At 43.3% G+C, this 21,187-nt stretch overlaps 15 protein-coding genes across 15 annotated transcripts; 8 read left to right on the plus strand and 7 right to left on the minus strand.

The window, feature by feature from the left end:
• Window positions 1–163: 163 nt before the first annotated feature.
• V1516DRAFT_677668 (uncharacterized protein) lies at window positions 164–1,465 on the plus strand. Its single transcript, XM_066922629.1, has 2 exons — window positions 164–412; window positions 457–1,465. The coding sequence occupies exons 1-2, from the start codon at window positions 293–295 to the stop codon at window positions 1,114–1,116; spliced, it is 780 nt and encodes a 259-aa protein (XP_066777027.1). The 5' UTR covers window positions 164–292; the 3' UTR covers window positions 1,117–1,465.
• V1516DRAFT_677670 (uncharacterized protein) lies at window positions 1,096–2,048 on the minus strand. The gene is made up of 4 exons (XM_066922630.1): window positions 1,851–2,048; window positions 1,637–1,789; window positions 1,258–1,580; window positions 1,096–1,209 (listed from the first exon to the last, which is right to left on the minus strand). The coding sequence occupies exons 1-4, from the start codon at window positions 1,938–1,940 to the stop codon at window positions 1,137–1,139; spliced, it is 639 nt and encodes a 212-aa protein (XP_066777028.1). The 5' UTR covers window positions 1,941–2,048; the 3' UTR covers window positions 1,096–1,136.
• A 315-nt stretch (window positions 2,049–2,363) lies between these two features.
• V1516DRAFT_696445 (pyrroline-5-carboxylate reductase dimerization-domain-containing protein) lies at window positions 2,364–3,348 on the plus strand (the record flags this gene model as incomplete). The annotated part of the gene is made up of 3 exons (XM_066924038.1): window positions 2,364–2,768; window positions 2,818–3,103; window positions 3,158–3,348. 3 exons carry the CDS (start codon window positions 2,364–2,366, stop codon window positions 3,346–3,348), a joined length of 882 nt encoding a protein of 293 aa, XP_066777029.1.
• A 116-nt stretch (window positions 3,349–3,464) lies between these two features.
• Window positions 3,465–4,440, plus strand: V1516DRAFT_677677 (CTD kinase subunit gamma CTK3-domain-containing protein). The gene is made up of 5 exons (XM_066922631.1): window positions 3,465–3,680; window positions 3,729–3,905; window positions 3,969–4,057; window positions 4,110–4,182; window positions 4,236–4,440. Exons 1-5 carry the CDS (start codon window positions 3,522–3,524, stop codon window positions 4,392–4,394), a joined length of 657 nt encoding a protein of 218 aa, XP_066777030.1. The 5' UTR covers window positions 3,465–3,521; the 3' UTR covers window positions 4,395–4,440.
• Window positions 4,391–5,189, minus strand: V1516DRAFT_653173 (mitochondrial 54S ribosomal protein bL12m). Its single transcript, XM_066920287.1, has 2 exons — window positions 5,035–5,189; window positions 4,391–4,976 (listed from the first exon to the last, which is right to left on the minus strand). The coding sequence occupies exons 1-2, from the start codon at window positions 5,088–5,090 to the stop codon at window positions 4,529–4,531; spliced, it is 504 nt and encodes a 167-aa protein (XP_066777031.1). The 5' UTR covers window positions 5,091–5,189; the 3' UTR covers window positions 4,391–4,528.
• A 114-nt stretch (window positions 5,190–5,303) lies between these two features.
• V1516DRAFT_677681 (uncharacterized protein) lies at window positions 5,304–6,014 on the plus strand. Its single transcript, XM_066922632.1, has 5 exons — window positions 5,304–5,402; window positions 5,454–5,582; window positions 5,659–5,704; window positions 5,759–5,845; window positions 5,897–6,014. Exons 1-5 carry the CDS (start codon window positions 5,374–5,376, stop codon window positions 5,939–5,941), a joined length of 336 nt encoding a protein of 111 aa, XP_066777032.1. The 5' UTR covers window positions 5,304–5,373; the 3' UTR covers window positions 5,942–6,014.
• Window positions 5,734–6,669, minus strand: V1516DRAFT_692006 (mitochondrial 54S ribosomal protein uL14m). Its single transcript, XM_066923869.1, has 3 exons — window positions 6,543–6,669; window positions 6,433–6,496; window positions 5,734–6,376 (listed from the first exon to the last, which is right to left on the minus strand). Exons 1-3 carry the CDS (start codon window positions 6,582–6,584, stop codon window positions 6,090–6,092), a joined length of 393 nt encoding a protein of 130 aa, XP_066777033.1. The 5' UTR covers window positions 6,585–6,669; the 3' UTR covers window positions 5,734–6,089.
• A 136-nt stretch (window positions 6,670–6,805) lies between these two features.
• On the plus strand, window positions 6,806–7,984 carry V1516DRAFT_677688 (uncharacterized protein). Its single transcript, XM_066922633.1, has one exon. The coding sequence runs from the start codon at window positions 7,068–7,070 to the stop codon at window positions 7,878–7,880; it is 813 nt and encodes a 270-aa protein (XP_066777034.1). The 5' UTR covers window positions 6,806–7,067; the 3' UTR covers window positions 7,881–7,984.
• Window positions 7,985–8,698: 714 nt separating this feature from the next.
• Window positions 8,699–9,677, minus strand: V1516DRAFT_626233 (uncharacterized protein; the record flags this gene model as incomplete). Its single annotated transcript, XM_066919739.1, has 3 exons — window positions 8,699–9,404; window positions 9,456–9,538; window positions 9,591–9,677. Coding segments are annotated over 3 exons (876 nt in total), but the record flags the coding sequence as incomplete, so codon positions are not given.
• Window positions 9,678–10,192: 515 nt separating this feature from the next.
• On the plus strand, window positions 10,193–11,071 carry V1516DRAFT_677691 (DNA-directed RNA polymerase). Its single transcript, XM_066922634.1, has 3 exons — window positions 10,193–10,463; window positions 10,512–10,609; window positions 10,669–11,071. The coding sequence occupies exons 1-3, from the start codon at window positions 10,290–10,292 to the stop codon at window positions 10,868–10,870; spliced, it is 474 nt and encodes a 157-aa protein (XP_066777036.1). The 5' UTR covers window positions 10,193–10,289; the 3' UTR covers window positions 10,871–11,071.
• Window positions 11,072–11,156: 85 nt separating this feature from the next.
• Window positions 11,157–13,479, plus strand: V1516DRAFT_677693 (uncharacterized protein). Its single transcript, XM_066922635.1, has one exon. It carries the CDS (start codon window positions 11,417–11,419, stop codon window positions 13,280–13,282), a length of 1,866 nt encoding a protein of 621 aa, XP_066777037.1. The 5' UTR covers window positions 11,157–11,416; the 3' UTR covers window positions 13,283–13,479.
• On the minus strand, window positions 13,434–16,414 carry V1516DRAFT_439456 (kinase-like domain-containing protein). The gene is made up of 2 exons (XM_066919039.1): window positions 14,757–16,414; window positions 13,434–14,699 (listed from the first exon to the last, which is right to left on the minus strand). The coding sequence occupies exons 1-2, from the start codon at window positions 16,165–16,167 to the stop codon at window positions 13,585–13,587; spliced, it is 2,526 nt and encodes an 841-aa protein (XP_066777038.1). The 5' UTR covers window positions 16,168–16,414; the 3' UTR covers window positions 13,434–13,584.
• Window positions 16,415–16,603: 189 nt separating this feature from the next.
• V1516DRAFT_677697 (uncharacterized protein) lies at window positions 16,604–18,514 on the minus strand. Its single transcript, XM_066922636.1, has one exon. It carries the CDS (start codon window positions 18,381–18,383, stop codon window positions 16,662–16,664), a length of 1,722 nt encoding a protein of 573 aa, XP_066777039.1. The 5' UTR covers window positions 18,384–18,514; the 3' UTR covers window positions 16,604–16,661.
• Window positions 18,515–18,618: 104 nt separating this feature from the next.
• On the plus strand, window positions 18,619–19,987 carry V1516DRAFT_677702 (Gtr1/RagA G protein conserved region-domain-containing protein). The gene is made up of 3 exons (XM_066922637.1): window positions 18,619–18,721; window positions 18,774–18,820; window positions 18,878–19,987. Exons 1-3 carry the CDS (start codon window positions 18,686–18,688, stop codon window positions 19,803–19,805), a joined length of 1,011 nt encoding a protein of 336 aa, XP_066777040.1. The 5' UTR covers window positions 18,619–18,685; the 3' UTR covers window positions 19,806–19,987.
• On the minus strand, window positions 19,922–20,812 carry V1516DRAFT_677703 (mitochondrial 54S ribosomal protein bL27m). Its single transcript, XM_066922638.1, has 3 exons — window positions 20,499–20,812; window positions 20,380–20,447; window positions 19,922–20,317 (listed from the first exon to the last, which is right to left on the minus strand). Exons 1-3 carry the CDS (start codon window positions 20,743–20,745, stop codon window positions 20,000–20,002), a joined length of 633 nt encoding a protein of 210 aa, XP_066777041.1. The 5' UTR covers window positions 20,746–20,812; the 3' UTR covers window positions 19,922–19,999.
• Window positions 20,813–21,187: the final 375 nt, after the last annotated feature.

Raw genomic sequence — 21,187 nt, forward strand, 5'->3', positions numbered from 1 at the left:
TGATGACATAATGATAGCTGTTTGATTGATTATAAGGAGTATGAGTATGTTAATTTAGAATGACTTGGTATGCATGAATTTATTGTTTGCACAGGAGATACAGGCTTTATGTTAGTAACTGTGGGAAAGTAGAAATGCCAAAATATAATGATGTTTTACTGATGAGACTTCCTAAACAGGAAAATGGGTCCTTTGGGAAATAGTCCTAACGCGTGAAGACGCGTGAAAAACGACCACAAGTATTTTGAATGCTAGCTATCCAAGATTGAGGCAAATCAGTAAATAATTTGCCATGGCGTTACCCGAAAAGCAAATGGGCACTTTCACACCGTCTGAGCTAACATTTTTGGCGGAAGACAGTGTAGTGACAATAATTCCGCGGCAGAATGTGTCGTCGATCGAGTTGATAGGAGTAGGGGCGAAGATGATTACACAAATTCCAGACTAACAGTATAGGGAGAGATGTCTAGTTTACGGACGATGCGGCGGGTAGAAGTTCCGATATGGATAGCCATGATTTTGAAGAAGCAGTCTCGGTGCAACATTATAATGCCCGAGTGGTTGAACGAGAAGCGGTTACTAGAAGCGTACGACTCGGAAGCGCGAGACATGCACCGGTTCTCGTCTGATCTACCGTGGAATTGGATCGAAATTGGAGAATTGATATTGAGCAGTGCGGCCGATGATTTGGACTGTGCTCCGCATGTAGTTAGAAATTTGTTAAGAGACTTGCGAGAGATTCGGCAGTCAAAGGTCCGAGAAGGACTGAGAGCGCTAGACGCAGTGTATGTGCAGCTGGATAACGTTGGTGCTATGGAACTGAACGAAATCCGTCCACTGGTAACGATGACAATGAACGAGCTACGGGCATTTAAGAAAGTAGACGACCAAGACGATGATCTTGAGGGTCCGACGGATATCTACGGGGAGAGCGACATCGATGACGAGATACCAGAGGGTAGTCAAATGGAAAGTTTTCCAACAGGAAATGAGAGTTATCAGTCGATAAGATCTGCTCGACCGGCGCAGAGTTACTCGGACGACGACGAAGGCGACAACAGTGATGGGTTGGAGATGGACCAATCATATGTAAACGCGATGAGAAGTGAAAAGTGATTATTTTTATACAATGTAGATCAAGCATATCCGTTACCATTTTGATAAACTCCGCCGGGTAGAGGAGTAGACGCCGCCCCTGGTTCCTTCCATCTAAGGATGTTGTTAGAATTTTATAAAGGACAGACGGAAATATCTTACTTGACGACATTGTTCTCGACATCAGCAACGCGAGCGCTCGATATCTTAACAACAATTAGTGCAATATCGTCGGCATCGATGAACGTTCGCGCGTCGACGGGGTTTGAGGCCAAATGGCGTTGTTTGAAAAATGCTTCTTCGTCAGGATTAGTGACAATCCTTGCTATTCCATTTAAGGTTGCTGAAATGCTCGATAACTCGGCCTGGTTCATAGAGAGCAAAAGCTGGGAAAGACCTTGCGGTCCGCTAGTCGGACTGCTAGTGGATGTCGGATTTGCTTGTTTCGAGACCCAATCGTGAACCAGAATCGAGACTCGAGGGTTCTGATTGTGTTGAATTAATCACGGGCAAAGATCTCTGAATAAATAAAAATACGCACCGCTGTGATATTGAAGAACTTCTTCGTATGTCGCTCGGTCGTCATGACAATTACGCCTTCCGCATCATATGGCAGAGCACTTCCAGGAGGAATATAAGTGTAGTTCATTAGACTAACGTGTGGATAATCTTGATATGAGGTGCCGAGTTGAAGCTAGTCTGTTAGTTTTCCATCACCAAATTACATTGGCTGGTCCTTGTCTAGAAATACTAACATATCTTGTCGATTGGAGAAGACTGATGACGTCTTGAGGAAGCACGCTAGAGTCAGGCGTATCTGCCTGTGAATCTGTGATTGCTGGCATCGCTTGGATATTGAAGAACTATAGACTAGTATTACCAATATTGTTAAATACTAAGATTACTATTTGTACTGATACTGACAGTGTAAGTTGAATTTAATCTAAACTGCCAGTCGATCATAGCTGATCACGATCTCAAGAATTCCCAACTTCGGATAGTCGAGAACAATTTCGCCTCATCCATTTTTAAGCTATCTTTACGCTAACAGACAATTATTCAAAGCAATATCAATAAATCTTAAAATAGTACGATATATTACAGGATTTTATTTCAGTGTTCGCTAATAATTGCCAGGAATAATACAAAATTCTTAAGAAGAATTTGGCCGACCTCGTATTGGAATATTCAAGCTTAAAATCAGACAAAGAATTATAATGACTGTCTCATCAGCGCAGTTTCAAATTCAAACTAACTATACCTTATGTATGTTGGCATGTGGAACCATGGGTTCTGCCGTTCTGAGTGGGGTTTTGGACTCACTTGCATTGTTGTCGTCCAGGACAGAGGCTGGAACGGATGTAGCAATTCCAGGGCGATTTCTCGCATGTGTTAAGCGACCGGAGTCTGCCGACAGAATCAAGCAGACATATGGCGACAAAGTGGAGGTCTTTCTACATGATCATGCTTCAGCTGTTGCTGCCGCAGATGTCGTTGTTCTGGGATGTAAACCGCAACTCTGTGAGGAAATCTTAACGGCCAAGGCCATGAAGGAAGCATTCAGAGGAAAGCTTCTGATTAGTGTTTTGGCTGGTACGACGATCAACCAGATCCAGGACATACTTGGACCCGATACGCTTGTTTTAAGAGCGATGCCGAACACACCATGCAAGGTGAGTCGTTCGTACGACCTCGATAATTACAGAATGATTAACAATCCAGATCCGGCAAGGTATGACTGTGATCTGCTTTCCATCCCCTCCCTCTCCAGCGTCATCAAGCGCAGATTTATCAGCCTCTATTCCTCCTGCCAGCATCAAGCCGCTGGTCCAGTGGATATTTTCGCAGATTGGCAGGGCCGTTTTTCTTGATGAAAAGCATTTCGACGCGTGCACTGCTCTGTGTGGAAGCGGACCAGCGTTTGCGTGCGTCATGCTTGAGGCCATGACGGATGGCGGAGTAATGATGGGTCTTCCGTTTACGGTAGCCCAGGAACTGGCAGCTCAGAGTAAGTCTATAATACGAAAGCTATATCATATGAGAAAGTCTCTAACTTAGCTAGCCATGCAAGGAGCTGCAAGAATGGTTCTCGAAGGTAATCATCCTGCACAAATCCGTAACTCCGTGTCTACTCCAGGCGGATGCACGATTGGAGGATTGCTGGTAATGGAAGACGGCAAGATCCGCAGTACGATTGCTCGGTCAATCCAAGAGGCGACGAATATCGCTTCTGGACTTGGAAAAAAAAAGTAGATTTGTAAATAGTTAATAACTTGTTAGGATTTCTTAGATGTTGTAATAATAAGCTTACTGTTGCATGTGAATGTCCGCCGCAGAATCATTTTTTGTCTTATTATATCTAGTATCCAATTACATTACTTTACAATCTTCCTAAAGATGGTAACCAGTCTAAAATTACAGCAAAAATGCCGTTAGACGCTTTCGAAGCCAGACTCACATTTACGGAACTTTTACGCCATCTCAACGCCTCTGTTCAGTCGGCCATGAAGTGCGCACAGTTCGCGATCAGATATCAAGATCTCAGCGAAGATCTATATTCTTGTATTGTCGAGGAATTAGACCAGGTAAGATTAAAATGATTTTGAAGTGAAATTTATAAACTAACGTTCCAGTCTTCGCTTAATTCAAGAATAAATATATTATATTTTCTCGAAACGCTTTGCGAAAGCAGTCTTCGCTCTGGCGCAGATGATTACGTACAGATGATCAAGCGTGACTTAAAAGATATTCTTGAGAAAGTCGTTCCGAAGTCGCAAGGCTCTCAGGCAAATATTGCGCTTGCAAGAAAGGTGTGTAGTTTGATATACATATTTGAAATGTCATTGGCCTTAGGTTGATATTGATCGACCAAGGCTTTGGAAAATCTACGAGGCAAGGCAATCATCAACGACGATGAAGTCACAGATTTAGAATCGATTTTAGATGAAAGGGAGATTTCTAAGTATGGACACTATACGATTACTATATACATACAAAAAAAATCTAACGAACAGTCGGCAACAAAAAGCAAATGCTCATTTCACCCGAATTGAAATTCTTGAACGTATGGATGAAGACCGCGAAAGAGTATACACTGAATCTATTTGCAAATTAAAGAGTTTCCTACTAATGTACTGAAGCATAAACGTCTACGAGAAAACATCTGGGTTATTCCATCGGGTGATGCTTTTCAAATCGAGTTTGAAGAATACTGGAACACAACTAGCGATCTGGGTGAAGATGATTATGACAAAATGCAGGAGGAGAACGAATTAATGCAGCTATCGTGTACGGAGTAGGATTAATAATATATTATATATGTTATATAATATCAATAGAATGTAGTTCAATATATACATAATCTAGACATAAGACAAGAGCAGAACCCAGAGATCTACTAAGTAGAACCACTCCAACAAAACCAGTCAGACATCTATTCAAGTGAAATTTTTGCACCAAGTCCTTCCAAGGTAGCCTTAAGTTTTTCCGCATCTTCCTTGACAAGGTTCTCCTTAAGTACTTTGGGAGCGCTCTCAACGAATTTCTTGGATTCTACCAGGTTGAGACCAAGTAGAGCCTTGATTTCCTTAATAATCTTCGGTTTCGACGCTGCCTCAAAGCTCTCTAGTTTGACATTAAACATCGTTTTCTCGACAACTTCGGGCTCGGCCTCAGCAGCAGCAGCAGCAGCCGAAGCAGCTGGCGCAGCTGCTGCAACAGGCATCGCAATATCTTGGATATTCAGCCTTGTCTTGAGATGCGACACGAGGTCCGCTGTTTCCAGCAGAGTCAATCCAGCAATTTGGTCCACTATGCTTGAAATTTTCGGATCGACACTAACTTCTGTGCTATTTAAACGAATCGAGCTGTAAGCCGAGTATCTGTTCGCGCGTAGAGTTGGCATTTGGACTGGAATTATTCCGGTTCGAGAATACTTACCTCAAACTGGAACGAGAAGCCGTCCGAACAGCGTATCGAATGAGAGAAGCAGACATTATGATTTGTTTTGAATGCCGAAGTATTGAAGCAAGGCAAATTTAGTGGGAATAATGCAAAGCAATATGATAGTGCGTTAAAATAACGTATTTTATTATAGAACAGAATCGGGATTCTCGAGAATTTTTGGTTCAAAGTAAGTGTAAAATCGTGTGATATTTAAGGCGCAAGAGTATTGCTATTTGCTTAAACTCTCTATCCATTCGATATTATGGTAATATCCTTGGCTGTATTTCTATATCTGTAAATAAAATCTATAAATCCTCACAACAAGCATTAAATATGGCGTCATTCAGGTTTTGCGCAGAATGGTAAGTAGGATAAAGCCAAGCTCGACATCTCATTAAAGCTAACAAAGGTAGCAACAACATGCTGTATCCCAAAGTCGACGAACAAAACCAACGATTACTATATGCTTGTCGAAATTGCAGTTATAGAGAACTTGCTTCTGATGCGCGAGTTTATAGGAACGAGATCTTAGCTGATGTTAGGTGTGTTTAATTATGATTGTCATATTCAAAGCTCTCAGACGAAAATCCAATTCTAGATCAGGCTAACAGATCAAAGTGAAACAGCAGGTGTCACTCTCGACGTAGCTTCAGATCCAACATTGGTAAGATTTCATCAAATATCAAATTAAGCAAGCACAAGAGACTAATATCTGCAGCCTCGGTCAAACAAGGAATGCCCTCGTTGTCACGGTAAAGAAGCTGTATTTTTTCAGAGCCAGCAGCGAAAGGCAGAAACGAACATGGTATAATACTGATTCTGACATTGCACTAAGATTATACTAATATCATATTAGGTTCTCTTTTATGTATGTACAAATTGCAACAAAATATTTAATTAGCCTGGGATGGAATACATGTACGATAGGAGCTGTAGGATTAGAATATGAATTTGATATGTACAGATAATGCAACCCTAGAGAATAATGATGGTAGATGAGGAAAGGACAACCCAAATAAGAACAAAATTTCAACCAGTCGGAAAAAAATCTAAACCAGCTTAGGAGCAAGAGAAGCGATTTTTGAATATCCAGAAGCAAGTTCACGAGCAACAACTCCCATAATGCGAGAGCCGACAGGCTCGCCTTGCTTATTGATCAAGACACATGCGTTATCGTCAAACCGAACGACTGTTCCATCCGGCCGCTGCCACTCTTTCTTTGTCCTGACAACGACGGCATGTCGAATATCACCGCGCTGAACACGATTAGCCGCCGAAGTCTGTGAGAGGAGTCGTGCACCTCGCAATTCTTGGACAACAACCACTATACGATCGCCTATAGTCGTTAGCAAATTATCACGAAATAGCCTATACATTCAGTCACACTCATACCGACTCGAGCAAAATTGCGGTTGTTTTTTCGAAGTATAGTAACACATTCGACTCTTGCTGCACCCTGAAAACTGTTAGAAAGATATCTACACCTATCAGCATCACCGCACCGAATTGTCAATAACATTCAATAATGTTTTCAGAAAAATCATTTTATTCAAGTCAATCAATTACCGAACTATTATTAATATTATTTTAAGTCATATACCAAACATATACAGTGAAATATCAAATAAAGCTTGAGAATTAATCTGCTTTACAAAAGCATATATGCAAAATCATTAGCGTGTTTGCTCAAATCACATGTCCACGAATCACTGGAAGGTCCAAAGATAGTTACAAGAATCCCGTTACGCGTCTAAAGAACCGCAACTTTTTTCCAGCCTTCATTTCTAAATTTTTATTTATTATCTGCTTAGATCAGTGAATATCGGGACGGAATCGCTATTATATCAAATATACTCATCAACAGGAGTATTAAAAGAGCACCAAATATTTTTAACCTTGCTCGGTCGTATCTATCAATAGTCTGATCTGCCGCGCGGTCGGTAAAATCGCTCGAGATTACAGTTTCCTCTACAGTATTACCACCAACAACAGCAATTACAGTAGCAATAAACGCGATAGCCACAGTAATGCTGCAATTCCTTGTACTTGCTCTATTGGTTTGTCGTGCAGTTGTGGCCGATGTGTCGTTTGTCACGCCTGCGAAAGCTGACTCTTATAGCGCATCCTCCGCGATCACTATTACCTGGGAAAGTTCCGGTGAGGATCCGGCCTACTCTGACCTGACGACAGCTACTCTGAATCTTTGCACTGGGCCTGATGATGCGATCGACTCTTTATACACAATTTTCAACAGCCAGACTCTGTCAAGCTTAGACGGGACTTACTCGTTCACAGTTGATGCTGCACTGGCAGCGAGTGGATACTTCTATTTCCAGATGACCTCCATAATTTCTTCCGGAGGATATGTGATTAATTACTCTGACCGGTTTCAGATTACTGAGATGACGGGAACGCTGGAGCCGACGTATGGCGACTCTCTCGACGGACCAGATCGTGAGGTGCACGACACCAGTACTACCACGACAGCGATCACCTCGGGTAACATTTTCACGACCCCATATATAAGCCAGGCTGATTGGCTTACAAAATATGCCCCTATGCAACGGCAGCCGGGAACGACCATCACGACGACAAACACAAAACCTCTGTATAGTACCTCGGCCATCTCGTCGATTTTCCTCACCAATACCATGCGTGCATCTCAGGTCACCACACTCACTTCAGGGTGGGATTATACTATGACTTCGGTCATTAATGATGCTAGTCCTCGACCTAATCCCAGTGAAAATGGTGGCTCGTATGAAACTGAGGCTAAGCGCAAGAAATTAATGAATCGTTGGGACGACATTCTGGACGAGGAACCGGAAAACGTATATTGATCTGGTACCATCCTTTCCAGTCCTGCCTATAGATGTATATGTGTTGTGTATAGAAATCCATGCCATTAATTTCCATTTTATCCGTGTACTCCTCTTGAATAGCCTCTCATTTCCTCGTACTTGCGTCTGACTTCTTCAGCTGTCTTAAGTCCATTGAGAAGAAGCGCTATCCGTCCCCATTCCCATCCCTTATCCCCTAACTCGAGTAGTTTCGATATCTCGTCCCCAGTAAAATATGTCTTCCACGTTGACATTGATCTACTTCCTCGGACGGTTGTTTGTTTGGACGGTGTTATTGCATGTCTGTGGAACAGAGCCGAATTCGACGGCGAGATTTTCCGTAGTGACGATAGCAACAGCGCTATTCCGACTCAATCAGTATATACAATTCTTTATCTTTGCCGAAAAATTTCTCAAAATCTCAAATGTAATATAAATTTACCTTCCTCCTTGCGTTTCTGTCGTAGTCTACGCATCCGCTCCCGAGCCATTATCCTATCTCGTTCCGCAGCCTCGAACGCAGACCCTCGACGCAATGGCAGCGAGATGTTTGCGTTTTCAGACACATTGATTGTCACACCGTTTAGCGTCTGTATTCTAAACATTGTGGAAGATTCTCTTCTTGGTCTTGCTGTATCCTAGACCGGTTTAGGACTGGCTGTACTCGAATATCAATCTAGGACGGTATTCTGATCAGTCGGTGCGGCGAATCCATTTACTGCTATTTGCACTGTGGTGGATTTAATTACTATAACATCACAACTAGGGGATAGAGCATAATATCTATTGAAATAGGAGACAAACGGACCCAAAAATTCTCAAAGCAAATCCGCTCTGTCAGAATTACCACGGTCAGGTACACTGTTAATGTTCACATCAGTGCTAGGAATGAAAGCATCATGCAGGCTTTCCGCATCGCCTGTTGAGACTGTATCTCCAAAATCGTGCAAACTTGTCGAGCCTCGACCAGTACTAGATCCTGTGCCATCTGTTCTGGGTTCATCGCAATATGAGAGCTGTCGTCCTTGTCCATAGGCATTGATATCAAATTCGGAAGACAAAGAAGGCCTGCCACTTTCAAATGGAGACTGCACAGCTCCAGCACGTAATTCACGAGTTCGTTCGAGTTCAGCCTGAAGCAACTGCGCTCGATGGGTAGTCCGGTGATAAATGATCCAGCCGGTGCCCGCAGCCAGCGCGCCACTGACAATTATCGACAAAACATTCACGATCTTCGCTGTCGTATCGACGGAGTCGTCGCCCAAAGTTCGTAGTCGCGACCCAATAAATACCGGAATCAAGATTTTCGGTGTCGACAATGCTGTCGCAATTGCAAAACTATGTGGTGTAATCGTATGGATCGTCGATAGCGCTGCATTACTGAATGAAAACGGCAGCGGTGACAGGCGGATCAACCAAAGCAAGTTCAAACCACCATGTTCTAAAGTAAGTGCCAGCGCTTCAAAATTCCGGTTGCCGTGAGCAAGACGTTGTGCAAAATCAAAGAAATATGCGCGGCAAGCGCTGTTCTATTAATATTGATTCAATAGAATCTTTGCAGAAAACGAAACTTACACAAAACACAAATAAGATGATAGCACAGTACTGAGTGCTGAGATAATCCACCCCTTCTCGAGCCCGTAAACCAAGCCAGCCAGCTAAAGGGAATACGTCAGCATGCGGGATCTTGATTCAAAGTAAAATACGTACCGTGATCACAGTCGTATATCCCATGAATGGTGGGAAACTAGTCAACAGAATCAGAAGAAACAGGATTAACGTTCCTCCGCGCAATTCGCTGCCAGAAATTAGCAAAATCTTGTCTAGCTTGCAGTCTCATCTGATCTCATCACTGCTCACCTCCAGGCCTCACAAAATGACTGCATCCATTCGAATATCGCACGGTGAAAAATCAGCACTAACAAGCCAGCCGTTCCTAATACCGCAAGAACAACACCGCCGAATATTTTCTGTTGAACAGGAATTCGTGAAAGATACTGGGATATGTTTCGCTTCATTGCCGCCGGATCTCGAAGATCTTCCTGTCGTGCTCCATCCAGCGCTGGGAGTATGAAAAGATCTGCTTCGTCTGAGGCTAGTCGCGCAAATTGCGAAGCCATTCTTATCGTATGTTCTGGTATAGTTTAATTATTATCTGCAATCTCTAATTTGGCCAGTACTAGCTAATTGCCTTTACAACTGGTAGTTTCGCTTTAACTTAGGCCAAATTAGTCTTCCTTCCCGGTACCAAGACACTCCCAAAATTCAGTCATGTGATCACTATTAATGGCGCGGCTCACTTCCTTTCCCAGTTCAGAAAAATTTCGAGCTTTTGATGACCTGGAGATGAAGAACGATTTCTATTGATTCCACACAATCGATTAGAATTGAAGATAATTAGATAGAACTATGGCGAAAGAAGTTATATCAGGAATGGAATCTCAGTCTTCTTTGAATAAGGGAACAGAGTTTCCGGCGGAAGAGAATATACACTTACCGTTAGAGGAAATAAAGGATGATGCAGTCATGCAAGACGCAGAGGAGTTTTTCGACAGCGAATTAGATACAAATAAAATCCAGATTGTCTGTCTAAATTGATTTTATTGTCTTGGTTTACGCTAACAGTTGCAGCTTCCAGGAGCTTCGGAAGACGGCACGGCAGCCTCATTCAGAATTCTACAGGAAGACCACACACTCGGTAATGCCCTGCGGTATATCATCATGAAAAAGTGAGTTACCGTTATTTGTTTTTATCTCTATTTGCCCACGTTATTTTAACAATATCTAGTCCAGAAGTAGAATTTTGCGGATATTCGATCCCACATCCTTCCGAAGCAGCTATGAATTTGCGTATCCAGACATATGGCGAGGTAACCGCTGTGCAGGCTTTAGAAAAAGGATTAGACGATCTGATGGCTTTATGTGATGTTGTCGAAGACTCATTTCGATCTGTTGTAGAGACTAAGGATTATTCGAGAACAGAACCATAATTAGATCACTTTGGTATCCTCTTTTGTTCTTGTCCACTGTCATGATTCGGCGTTTTTAACTTAATCTAATTTTTTGATCGGTTTTTGTCAATTCGTAAATGATTTAACTGTGTTGGCGTTAGAAAGCACTGTCGTATCAACAGTATTTTTATAATCATATTTGTGGATAGCTAAAGCCGTATTATATAATATTATGTAGACCAGTTACATAATCATATTGGTTAGGGTCTATCTAACGGCCAGTTTCCCCACAAAAAAAATTATATTCCTCCTGGAAGCTTCGATTATTTCTTTTAAATTCCACGGAATTCCAGGAATTTAAGGAATATCCAAGAATCTGCGAGAATCTTCTAAGTTCTCTGTAATTTGATTATTAGTAGAGACTGCAATCTCACTATTTCCTTGACCTTAAGACTATTTCTAGTGTCTTAGGATCGTCGACAGCTTGTATTTTGTGCTTTGTGTTTTTGCTTTGTTTTTGTCGAGCGCTCTATCTGGAACTCGAATTTAAACTAAATCACACACATTCATCTCTATTTTCAGCGAATGAAAAACTTTGTCCTGAAACAGATATGTACTGCGAACGAGATTTGTATGAGAGGCGGGATAGGCGTCACAGGTCGGTCGAAGTTGCAATGTCGGTTGCCTCTTGCGCGCAATGTTTGGTATAGTCAAATTTCTGCTGCTCGTTACGAATCAGAAAACGAAAACGTGCTGGCTGAGGTCGCGGAAAGCAAAGAGCTGATTCTGTCCGTTCTTCGCGCAAATGCAACCAAGCGTGATGCGCGCGCGTACATCAACAAATATTCTGGTACGCATCCTATGAGACTTAAAAATGATTTTGCAAAAAAATTGCTTAATTCTGTGTCTGAGGCCGCAGCCGGATTTGATCTTTACGGGTCTGCTCCGATTGAGTTGAGAGATATGATGCGGGTCGCACTCATCAAAGTGAGATATTTCAGTGCCATTAGCGATGACGTCTTGGCTCAGATCGGACGTACGATCCGTAGATTGGCTAGACTAGGCCTCAGTCCGGTCATTATTGTTGACCCTAAAGATGATATTATCGACTGCAGAGGCCCGTACGCAAACCTCGATCAGTGCAGACAACTTAACGATATTTGTCTTCGGATTGCAAAATCTATTGAGACTCCACCCCGACGGATTGAGACTGCTATTGATTTCTATCAAGGTCCAAAACCGAGCCAGGCGTCTGAAGCGCTGCCTGCCCTATTCACGCAGCAGACAATCGGCTCTCCTATCCAATGGACTTTACCGCATTTGCTTCTCATCGCCATGATAAACAAGACTGTTCCAATTATCTCTCCGCTTGTCTATGTCGAAGACGAGTCTCGTTATGCATTCACTAATGCTAATGACGTCGTTTACCAGGTTGTAGATAAAATTACAGGCGCTGACGCACCGGAAATTATCAATGTGGAAAAAGTCATATATATCGATCCGCTGGGCGGAATTCCAAGCGAGGAACGTAAGTCTAGTGCACATATTCTCGTCAACCTTGAACAAGAATCTGAAACCATTATTAATGAGTTGCGTTTTCCATCTACTGAGTCTGGCCTCGATTCAGCTGCTCGAAAGATACATCTTGAGAATTTGCAGTCGTTCCGCCAAGTTCTTGCCGCAGCTCCGAGTACAACTACAGGTCTAATCACGACTCCAGAAATTGCTGCATTGCAGTCTACGCGAAACCCGCTGATTTATAATTTGCTAACTGATCGACCTGTAATTTCGTCGTCCCTACCGGTAGACGGCAAGAAGGTTACAGCTGAGTCGACCACGCTCCTCCGCCACGGTATGCCTGTAATGATCTTATCGAGTCCTAAGGGCATGTCTTTACCACAGCTTTCGACCTACTCCTGGCCGGGAAACTCTGGAGTCGCTTCACGCATTTTCAACGGCACCGCCGAAGTAGCTCAAGGTGCAGTCGCAGAGATCGATATGGTGAAATTTGTTGGTTTGATTGAGAACTCATTTCGTCGTGAGCTTGATGTCGAGCATTACCTTTCGCGAATCAATGGCAAAGTCGCAGCGCTGATCATTGCTGGCGACTACGAGGGTGGCGCAATCATTACCTGGGAGACACTTCCTTCATCTGGTACACGGGTAGCCTACCTTGACAAGTTTGCCGTGCTGTCCAAGAACCAAGGCTCTGCAGGTGTAGCAGACATAGTGTTTAAAGCTATGATACATTTATTCCCCGAAGAACTGATATGGAGATCGAGAACAGAGAACCCTATCAATCGCTGGTACTTTGACCGGTCAAAGGGGTCTCTCAGAGTGCAGCCAGACCGGAAGTGGACGATATTTTGGACTGGCACAAAGACTAGAGAGGTCGAACTCCTTCAAGATTATGTCCATGCATGTGCCTCTATTGTACCTTCGTTCAAGTAAACTAGCAATATTAGTTGAATATGTTTATTTTGTTCTCCAAGACTTTCTAAACTGGTAAATCGTCCCAAAATATCATGCGCCTTCCTAATCAAAAAAATTGCAATATTTGCTGTACAACACTAGTGACATCCTCCTCCTATAAACAAACAAAATCACAAAGCAGATGAAGAATGACAAAATATATGTAAAAATATAGAGACAATAGTCACAGATATGTCGAAATCTGGTAACTATGTTCACATATATATATATATATATATATATATATATGGAAAATGCGTAAACAAAATGAAATATGACAATTATGAAGACCCGTATGCTAAATTGCTGTTGTAGGACCCGTTCATGTAGTCGTACTCATCGTCATGATGTAAGGTAATTGAATTAAACTCATGGAAAGGATCGTATTGGTCGTCAGAGGATGACTTGGAACTATTGATAGTCGTAGGGCTCCCAGATTTCAGCCCATTTGTCGTGTTCATGATCAATCGCTCATGCGCACCTGTATTTGTCCTGCTGCTGGTACCACTTGCGCCGTTCGTACTATTCATAGAATTAACCACGAACGAACCATTCGAAGACAGCACAGGAGCATTGCCTGCCAGATTGCTATTCACAGGAACAGATGGGCTGGCAGCAGCAGATGCATTCTTGCTCTTGCTTATATCCATACTCCGACTTTCCTTCAGCGACCTGAAATTCACAGCATCAACCCCTTCTCCTGGTGTGGGAATCATAGGAGGTGTCATATTGCGAAGTAGTGCCCATTGCATCGTTTTAAAAAAAGGATGGGCTTTTACATCTGAGGCCCCGGCTCGAGACCCAAGTCGTCGATTCTCGTCCTTGTAAAGTAATTTGCGAATTAGCGATTTACACAAGTTCGAAATAGGCGGAGGAGGATTCGGCGCCGTCGCAGCCGATGGAGGATAATTGGGGAATTGCACGTCATGCTTAAGAATATTCGCAAATGTAGCATTGCGATTCTTTCCTTTGAACGGTGTTGTTCCGTATAACATCTCATAAATTAGAATACCAAGCGTCCACCAATCAACAGCAGAGGTATGGCCATTGCCCTTGATAACCTCCGGGGCAATATACTCTTCTGTTCCAACGAACGAATTCGTCCGAAAATCGGCAATGCATGCTTTCGTATCTATTGCCGGCATGGCGTGTTGTGAACCTCCCCTGCCATTAGCTGCGCCAACTATCATGGGCTGTCCGCCGGCATCCGATTGCTTTGAGAGATCGAAATCCGATAACATTATATGTCCTGACTGATGTAACAGTATGTTTTCCGGCTTCAAATCCCGATATATGAAGCCCATCAAGTGAAGGTACTCTAGAGCAGCTGTCACCTCGGCAGCATAAAACCGGGCATCGTCTTCAGGAATGCATTTTCCTGCCCGAGTTTGGAGAGCTAGAGAAGAATATGAGTAATGTACATCTCCAAAATTTAAAACCATATTTTACTTGCCTCTGAAAAATTCTCCACCCATACAATATTCCATACATAAATAGAGATATTCTTCAGACTGAAAAGAATGGTATAAGGTGACAATAAACGGATGGTTCGCAGTGGCAAGAATTTCCTGCTCGGCAAGCGCACGCTTGATTTTATTGCGTTTAATCATTTCTCGTTTGGACAGCACCTTCATTGCATACAGACGGCTTGATTTTTTTTCGCGCACTAGGTAGACCTTACCAACATCTCCTTTCCCAAGCAGCTTGATCTTATCGAAACTAGCTGGAGTTACCTCCACATTGCCAACTTTAATCGAGTTCGAGGAGTAAGTCCGTCGAAAGGCAGGAAGCTGAATTGGCGGTGTTAGTCTCTGGGGACTATCAGAGCCAAAATAGTCTAGTCGTCCGTTTGGTGAAGCACGCCCGACAGAAGTCGGATTTGGAACAGTCAGAGGGCCTGGGGAGCCTGGATCTGGAGAAGGTATTGAGATAATCTTCGGTGGCGTCGACGTAGATATTGGTTTAGAAATCAGAATTTCGGAAGTGGTATGAGCTGTTTCATCCTGTTCGTCTAGCACGAGAGAGTCCAAAAGAGTGGACGACGTCTGTTGAGACGAAGACGACGGTTCATGGGTTTTCTGGAAACCATTGGGAGCAGAGGCAACGCGTCGCAGGCGCTTGACTACTTGGCCCGGCATGTATGACTTTTGAGGACGGGGCATTGGTGATACTGGAGAGTGTAGAGGCTGCTGAGACGGCGGCAGCGATGGACTGGTGCCATTCATGTGTAAAGAGTCTGCTGGTTTGGGGGTCGTAGTTCGTGGTGGCACTGGTCCTAGACTGTGCTCGGTAACCTGGTCTAGGGAGGCAAGGGTCTCAGCGACAGGTGGCACAGGAGGACTCTGAGGAGGCGAAGGAACGACAGAAGAGTAGTCCGACAAGGATGCGGAGGGCGCCGCAGAAAAGCTTCCTGCTAGGGAAGCGAAAACGCGAGGAGTTGGATTCGAGGGAGAACGCAGCCGTGCAAAACGGTTCTTCGGGCTATGTGAGACTGGAATAGGCGGCGGAGCCGGCAGAGAAGGTGAGAGCGGGCGGCTCGAGTAGCTGGCCTTGTCTTCAGGCGACAACAATGGCGAAGTTGGCGGACTAGTCGCGGTTCCCGTTTGTGCTGTTGGTCCCGCTGAAAGTGAGGAGCTATTCGAGTTCGAGTCTGGGTTGGAATCGAGACTAATCTGCGACGACATCGACGAGAATCGGAAAAAATTACGAATTCGCGAAGGGAAGTGAGATTGCTGCTGCTGCTGCTGTTGCGGTGTTGATTGCTGCGAGGAGGACGACGACGACGAAGATGACGACTGCAAGGCCGAACTGACCAGATTCTGCGATGCTGATGTCGAACGAGCAGACTGCTGGAGAGATGCCATACTTGCCGATCTAGTGGGCTATTAAGGAGACGGGTGCAGTCAGTGAACTCGAGAGGAAATGTTATGAGCGTAGCAGACTATTTCAACCACTCGGAGAAAAAGCTACAAAAAACTCTAAAAAACCGGGAAATCGCGAGTATTTCGACTAGTTCGTAGGAAACCCATTCGAATCCCCCTCCAATCACCAAAATAGGGCAGAAAAGTCTGTATTTGCTACCACAGTCTCACGGCATAGTCGAGCTAAGTCTCGCGAACTGCAGTGCCGCTCGCCAAACGTTTAAGCGGCGCGCCCTGCCAAATTTAAGGCATAACTCCATTGTGTTTGTTCAATTGGTTCCAGGGCTAGCTTACGTTTGTATATCGGCTTCCCAAAGAATTGCCATGTTTGGAAAGTCTATCTGCTAGCTTCAGACTTCCAATTTTACGAAAGGTTGACTGACTGAAATAGTATTAGATTACAGATGCAAAATAGAAATAAAAAAGTCAATATACAGCTACCACCATTGACCGTTTCCTGCCCGGTCGTTGGCCCATAACGTTCCAAGATCCATTTTGAATCTATCTCTGGTTTTACTGTCCATTCGCCATACCCGTGGTTCTTCTACAGTCCCTACAGTGTCCAGTATTGTACAGTGCAGATATGACGGCATTGAGATATATCTGTCTTTCTCGCCATTCCTGCGTTTGTGCCGGGGGTTTCGTGCCATTTCTCCAAACACGTCAAACGCAGGACAGGTATCACAAATAACAGAGACGTTCACACCACTAGGTAAGGCATTAGGGTCTTCCTTTGAAATCCAAATTCCTGAGGATTTGCTAACTATTCGCGGTAGTTCATTCACGGCTATGAGTAGACGATCCAAGTCCTGAGTTCGAGCTGGCAACTTAATCTCGGCTAAAACCACCAGATTTTTCAACCGAGGTAAATAGCTGATCTCAATTTCTTTACCGGGAAACATTTCTGCAGATAAAAGCGCGCTCCACCGTAGTTCAACACTTTCAAGCATTTCCCAGAGTCTCCGGGAGAATCGAATTGGTTTTGCTTCCTCTTTACATTTAAATAATTTGACGTACCGCAGGATATCATGTTCTGCAGCTAACCTTTCCAACAAGTCGATAACTTCGTCGGTCATGATACTTGCTGTCACACCTTTGACATTACCAAGCGCTGAAGATAGTAACGCGATTCCAGCTTCTCCAATTTTGCTCGATTCTAATTGTAACCATTGAACACTGTCTAATCGAGTTTGTAAATCAACCGGAGTTACTTTCATTTTGCGCATATCGACCCGGGACAGGTGGATTACTGAGAGATTATTGAATCTCTGCGCAAACACTGTGAAGGGCACAGTATAGTCTCCAAATAGCAATTTTAGGTTGCGCACACTGAACTCGTACTTACTAGTAGTGGCATCCTTCATCGTTGGTATCACCATAACACCATTCTGGCCCTCCATATTTGCGGAAACGGTTTGCAGATTTGGGGTCTGTTTAAATATACGGAGTAAGTCCCTTGATATCTCAGTCGCTTTCGAATGGCTAGCACACTCAAATCGAAAATGAAGAATTTTCACAAACGGGCCTATGCTCATGTCGCGCTCCAATAGTCGAGCCAGGTATTCCATAGAATGATCTTTGAAGATTGACAGGCGACCGTACAAGATAGGTTTCACCGCTTCATAGAATTGACTGCAGACCAGGGCGACATTCGATACGCCACTTTTTCGGTAATAATCAAGTTCAAGCAGGCAAAACATTTTACGAAATATGTTCTGCAAGATCTCCATCGGCAGTTTGACTATTGGCGACTCTCCATTGCGTAATGGAATCTGAGACCGGATAAGTCCCCATTTCTCTTCGTAGAGAAATACAGGAAACTTCTGTCCTGAAATAAGCTCTTCATTAGATTCTGCGAGTCGAACCTCGTATTCACGTTTTAGTCGGCGACATACGTGTTTTAGTCGCTTATTTCGAAGACGAAGGTTTGCTGGCCTGTCAACCCAGTATATATCGATATCATAGTCTGAAGACTCGTCGCCGTACTTCTCCGCCGATGTCACAGGCCCATATACGTCCTTCCAATATTCGTCATCAGAACTGGAAAGATGATATGCTTTTCCAGCTCTATTTGCAGAGTTTTCTGCCATATCATTGTGCATTATAAGTGAACCGGCAATTGCAGATTCTTGAATTTCTACTCGATCGGTTGGTTCCATCTTCCGCAGAGAGCGAGCAAGAGGTGGTATCGCTGATTCCGATATATTCCAGGTTCGAATCAAGCCAACCACGCAACGAAACCCGCGGGCCAAATTTCCACATCTGCAAGAATAAGCTGGAGGTTCAGCTGTGTCTCAGTATACTAATAAATGATATCTGTTATCGCGTGCTCTCGATAAGTTCTTATCGAACACTGCATGAAACCAAGGGACTGGTGACATGTTTAGCATCACTGTCTTAGTCTCAGCAATGAACTTCATTTTTAATTTGCAGAGATCAAAATCGAGTGAAATAGACAAGGATGTCGGGATCAGTGCGAAGAAAGATCTTGCTGATGGTGTGCTTTGTGATTTTTATTGCTCTCTGCTGCTTGGTTCTAACGAACATAGGGGCGTAGTGGATCAGGGAAGTCGTCAATGAGGAATATCATTTTCAGGTATGAGAGTGCGCAATGAAATGCATCTAATGCGGAGAACTAATACTTTCTCTGCAGTAATTATTCTGCTTTTGATACTAGACGATTGGGTGCTACCATTGAGGTCGAGCACGCGAACATGCGATTTCTCGGGAATCTAATGCTTAATCTTTGGGACTGCGGAGGACAGGACGCATATATGGACAACTACTTCACGTCACAACGAGATAATATATTTCGGATGGTGGAAGCGCTGATATTTGTATTTGACGTGGAATCGAAAGAGCTGAGAAAAGATATTGAGACGTTTGTACACTGTCTACGGAATCTTTATGAGTTTTCGCCTTCAGCTAGGATTTTTGCTTTAGTCCACAAAATGGATTTAGTTGTGATGGAAAAGCGCCAAGATGTCTATACTGCTCTGATGAATAGTTTATCAGACACGTCAAAAATGTTCCATTTCAAAGTTCAAGGATTTGCGACGACAATTTGGGATGAGTCGTTATACAAGGCCTGGTCAAGTATAGTGTGTTCGCTGATTCCGAATGTCGCTTCATTCCAAAAGTTGCTATCTATGTTTGCTGAAATATCGGAGGTCGAAGAAGTAATTTTATTTGAAAAGACTACATTTTTAGTTATTTCGCACGTCACGAACGAGCGCTCGCCGGCATTTGAGTCTGATTCGACCAGGTTCGAGCGAATCAGTAACATTATTAAACAATTCAAGCAGAGCTGCGGCAAGCTTAGGTCTCAGTTCCAATCTTTATGGCTTCGTGGCACGGACTGCTCAGCGTATTTAGATTCGATGACTTCAAGTACGATGATCATGGTAGTGATGACAAATAAGAAGGAAAACGTTGAATCTTCGGATTTGCTGACTGGAATGAGTATTACCGGTGATGATCCGTTTGCAGATGAGCCCGAAAATAATATTATTCTTGCGAATATCAAGATTGCACGAAAAATGTTTGAGAAAACTGAGAACATGAATTTAGAATCTTCTTAGAGGGATTGAAACGACTGGTCTCGTTAGCTTTCAAGGTGAAGTGCACATCATTTAAGGATTTTCTTTGGAGTTTAGCATTTTATTTTCTTTCACTTGATTCTACAATGTTATTTTGTATAGGCGCAAGCTCGTGGGATTGTAATTTTAGATTGTTATTATATGTACATTTTTGCAAATTCAAACTCGAAACATCTTCATTGGCTATCACTTTCAGCAGAGGCAGACTTTACCTCTCGTTTAGCGACTCTGTCATTGTACTGCTTTGTCTTTTCGATCCAGCCATAGTATTCCTTTCTCGACAGCCTTTTTCGTTCCTTATCAGCTTCAAGCACATCTTGGATCGCATACCGTCCGAAACGACGATCTCTAGGTTCCCAATGTGGAGAAGGAAGTCTTGAATCACGACTGAGTGCAACTCCAATAAACTTACGTTTCGGATGAAAAGGATCTCGGTAGTATCTAACGAATCCAGGCTCTTTAGCGTGAATATTATAATTCTTTCCCAGGGTCGTCTGCAACGTCTGTCAATATATGAACGGTCTCTCTATTCTCTCGTGATAATGCCTTGACTTACATTTTCCCCAGGATACCACTTAGTTCCGCGCTGTCGAAAAATAATTGAGCCAGGGAGTACAAATCCGCCTGAATTGTCAAAACTATATTACAACGGTTACAAACAATCATGAAATATACCTTCGGCAACTTTCAAGCCTAATCTCCTTCCACTCGAGTTTTCATCGTTAGTGCGAGTGGAAGACGCTCGCTTAGTAGCATATCGGACAAATTGAAGAGGCCCAATGCTTTTTGAGCTTGACTTTTGAATAATTCCTATTGTATTTCGAACATCAGCCAAAATTATGCTTACAGCAGGAGCTGTACGTGCTAATGCTGCCGAAGGAGCGCGATTAAGACAGCTCAGTGCGCTTTTGACAAAAGACATGGGATTTAACAAACTCCGAAAAATTGAATGCTAGAATAACTGGTGCTGTTGAGCTGTAAGAACCTATTACGAAGTCTGAGCGGAATATCTAAAACTGAAAACTGTAGATAAATTTCGGAATGTGCTGTACTACATTATTATGGGGATACTTCTAGGTTTTAATATCACATTGTATAGTGAATATTTTAGTTTATTAGTACCCATAATATCCCTGCGCCGCGCCGTACATTTCGCTGCACCCTTGGTGCCCAGTCTAATGATCACCATTAACCAACAATCAACAATTCACCTTCATCACAATATCTAATGGTATTCTGGGCGGTATAATTTTGATCTGATCACTGTATTTCGTTGGTATTTGCTGATTTTTAGATCTGCTTCCTATGGAAGACCTCCTAGATCTCTCATTCGGGTCTTCGACTCCAAAGTCGAACAATGCCCC

Source organism: Lipomyces oligophaga (genome assembly GCF_038497815.1).
Source record: "Lipomyces oligophaga strain CBS 7107 unplaced genomic scaffold V1516scaffold_5, whole genome shotgun sequence".
NCBI lineage: Eukaryota > Fungi > Ascomycota > Lipomycetes > Lipomycetales > Lipomycetaceae > Lipomyces > [Lipomyces] oligophaga.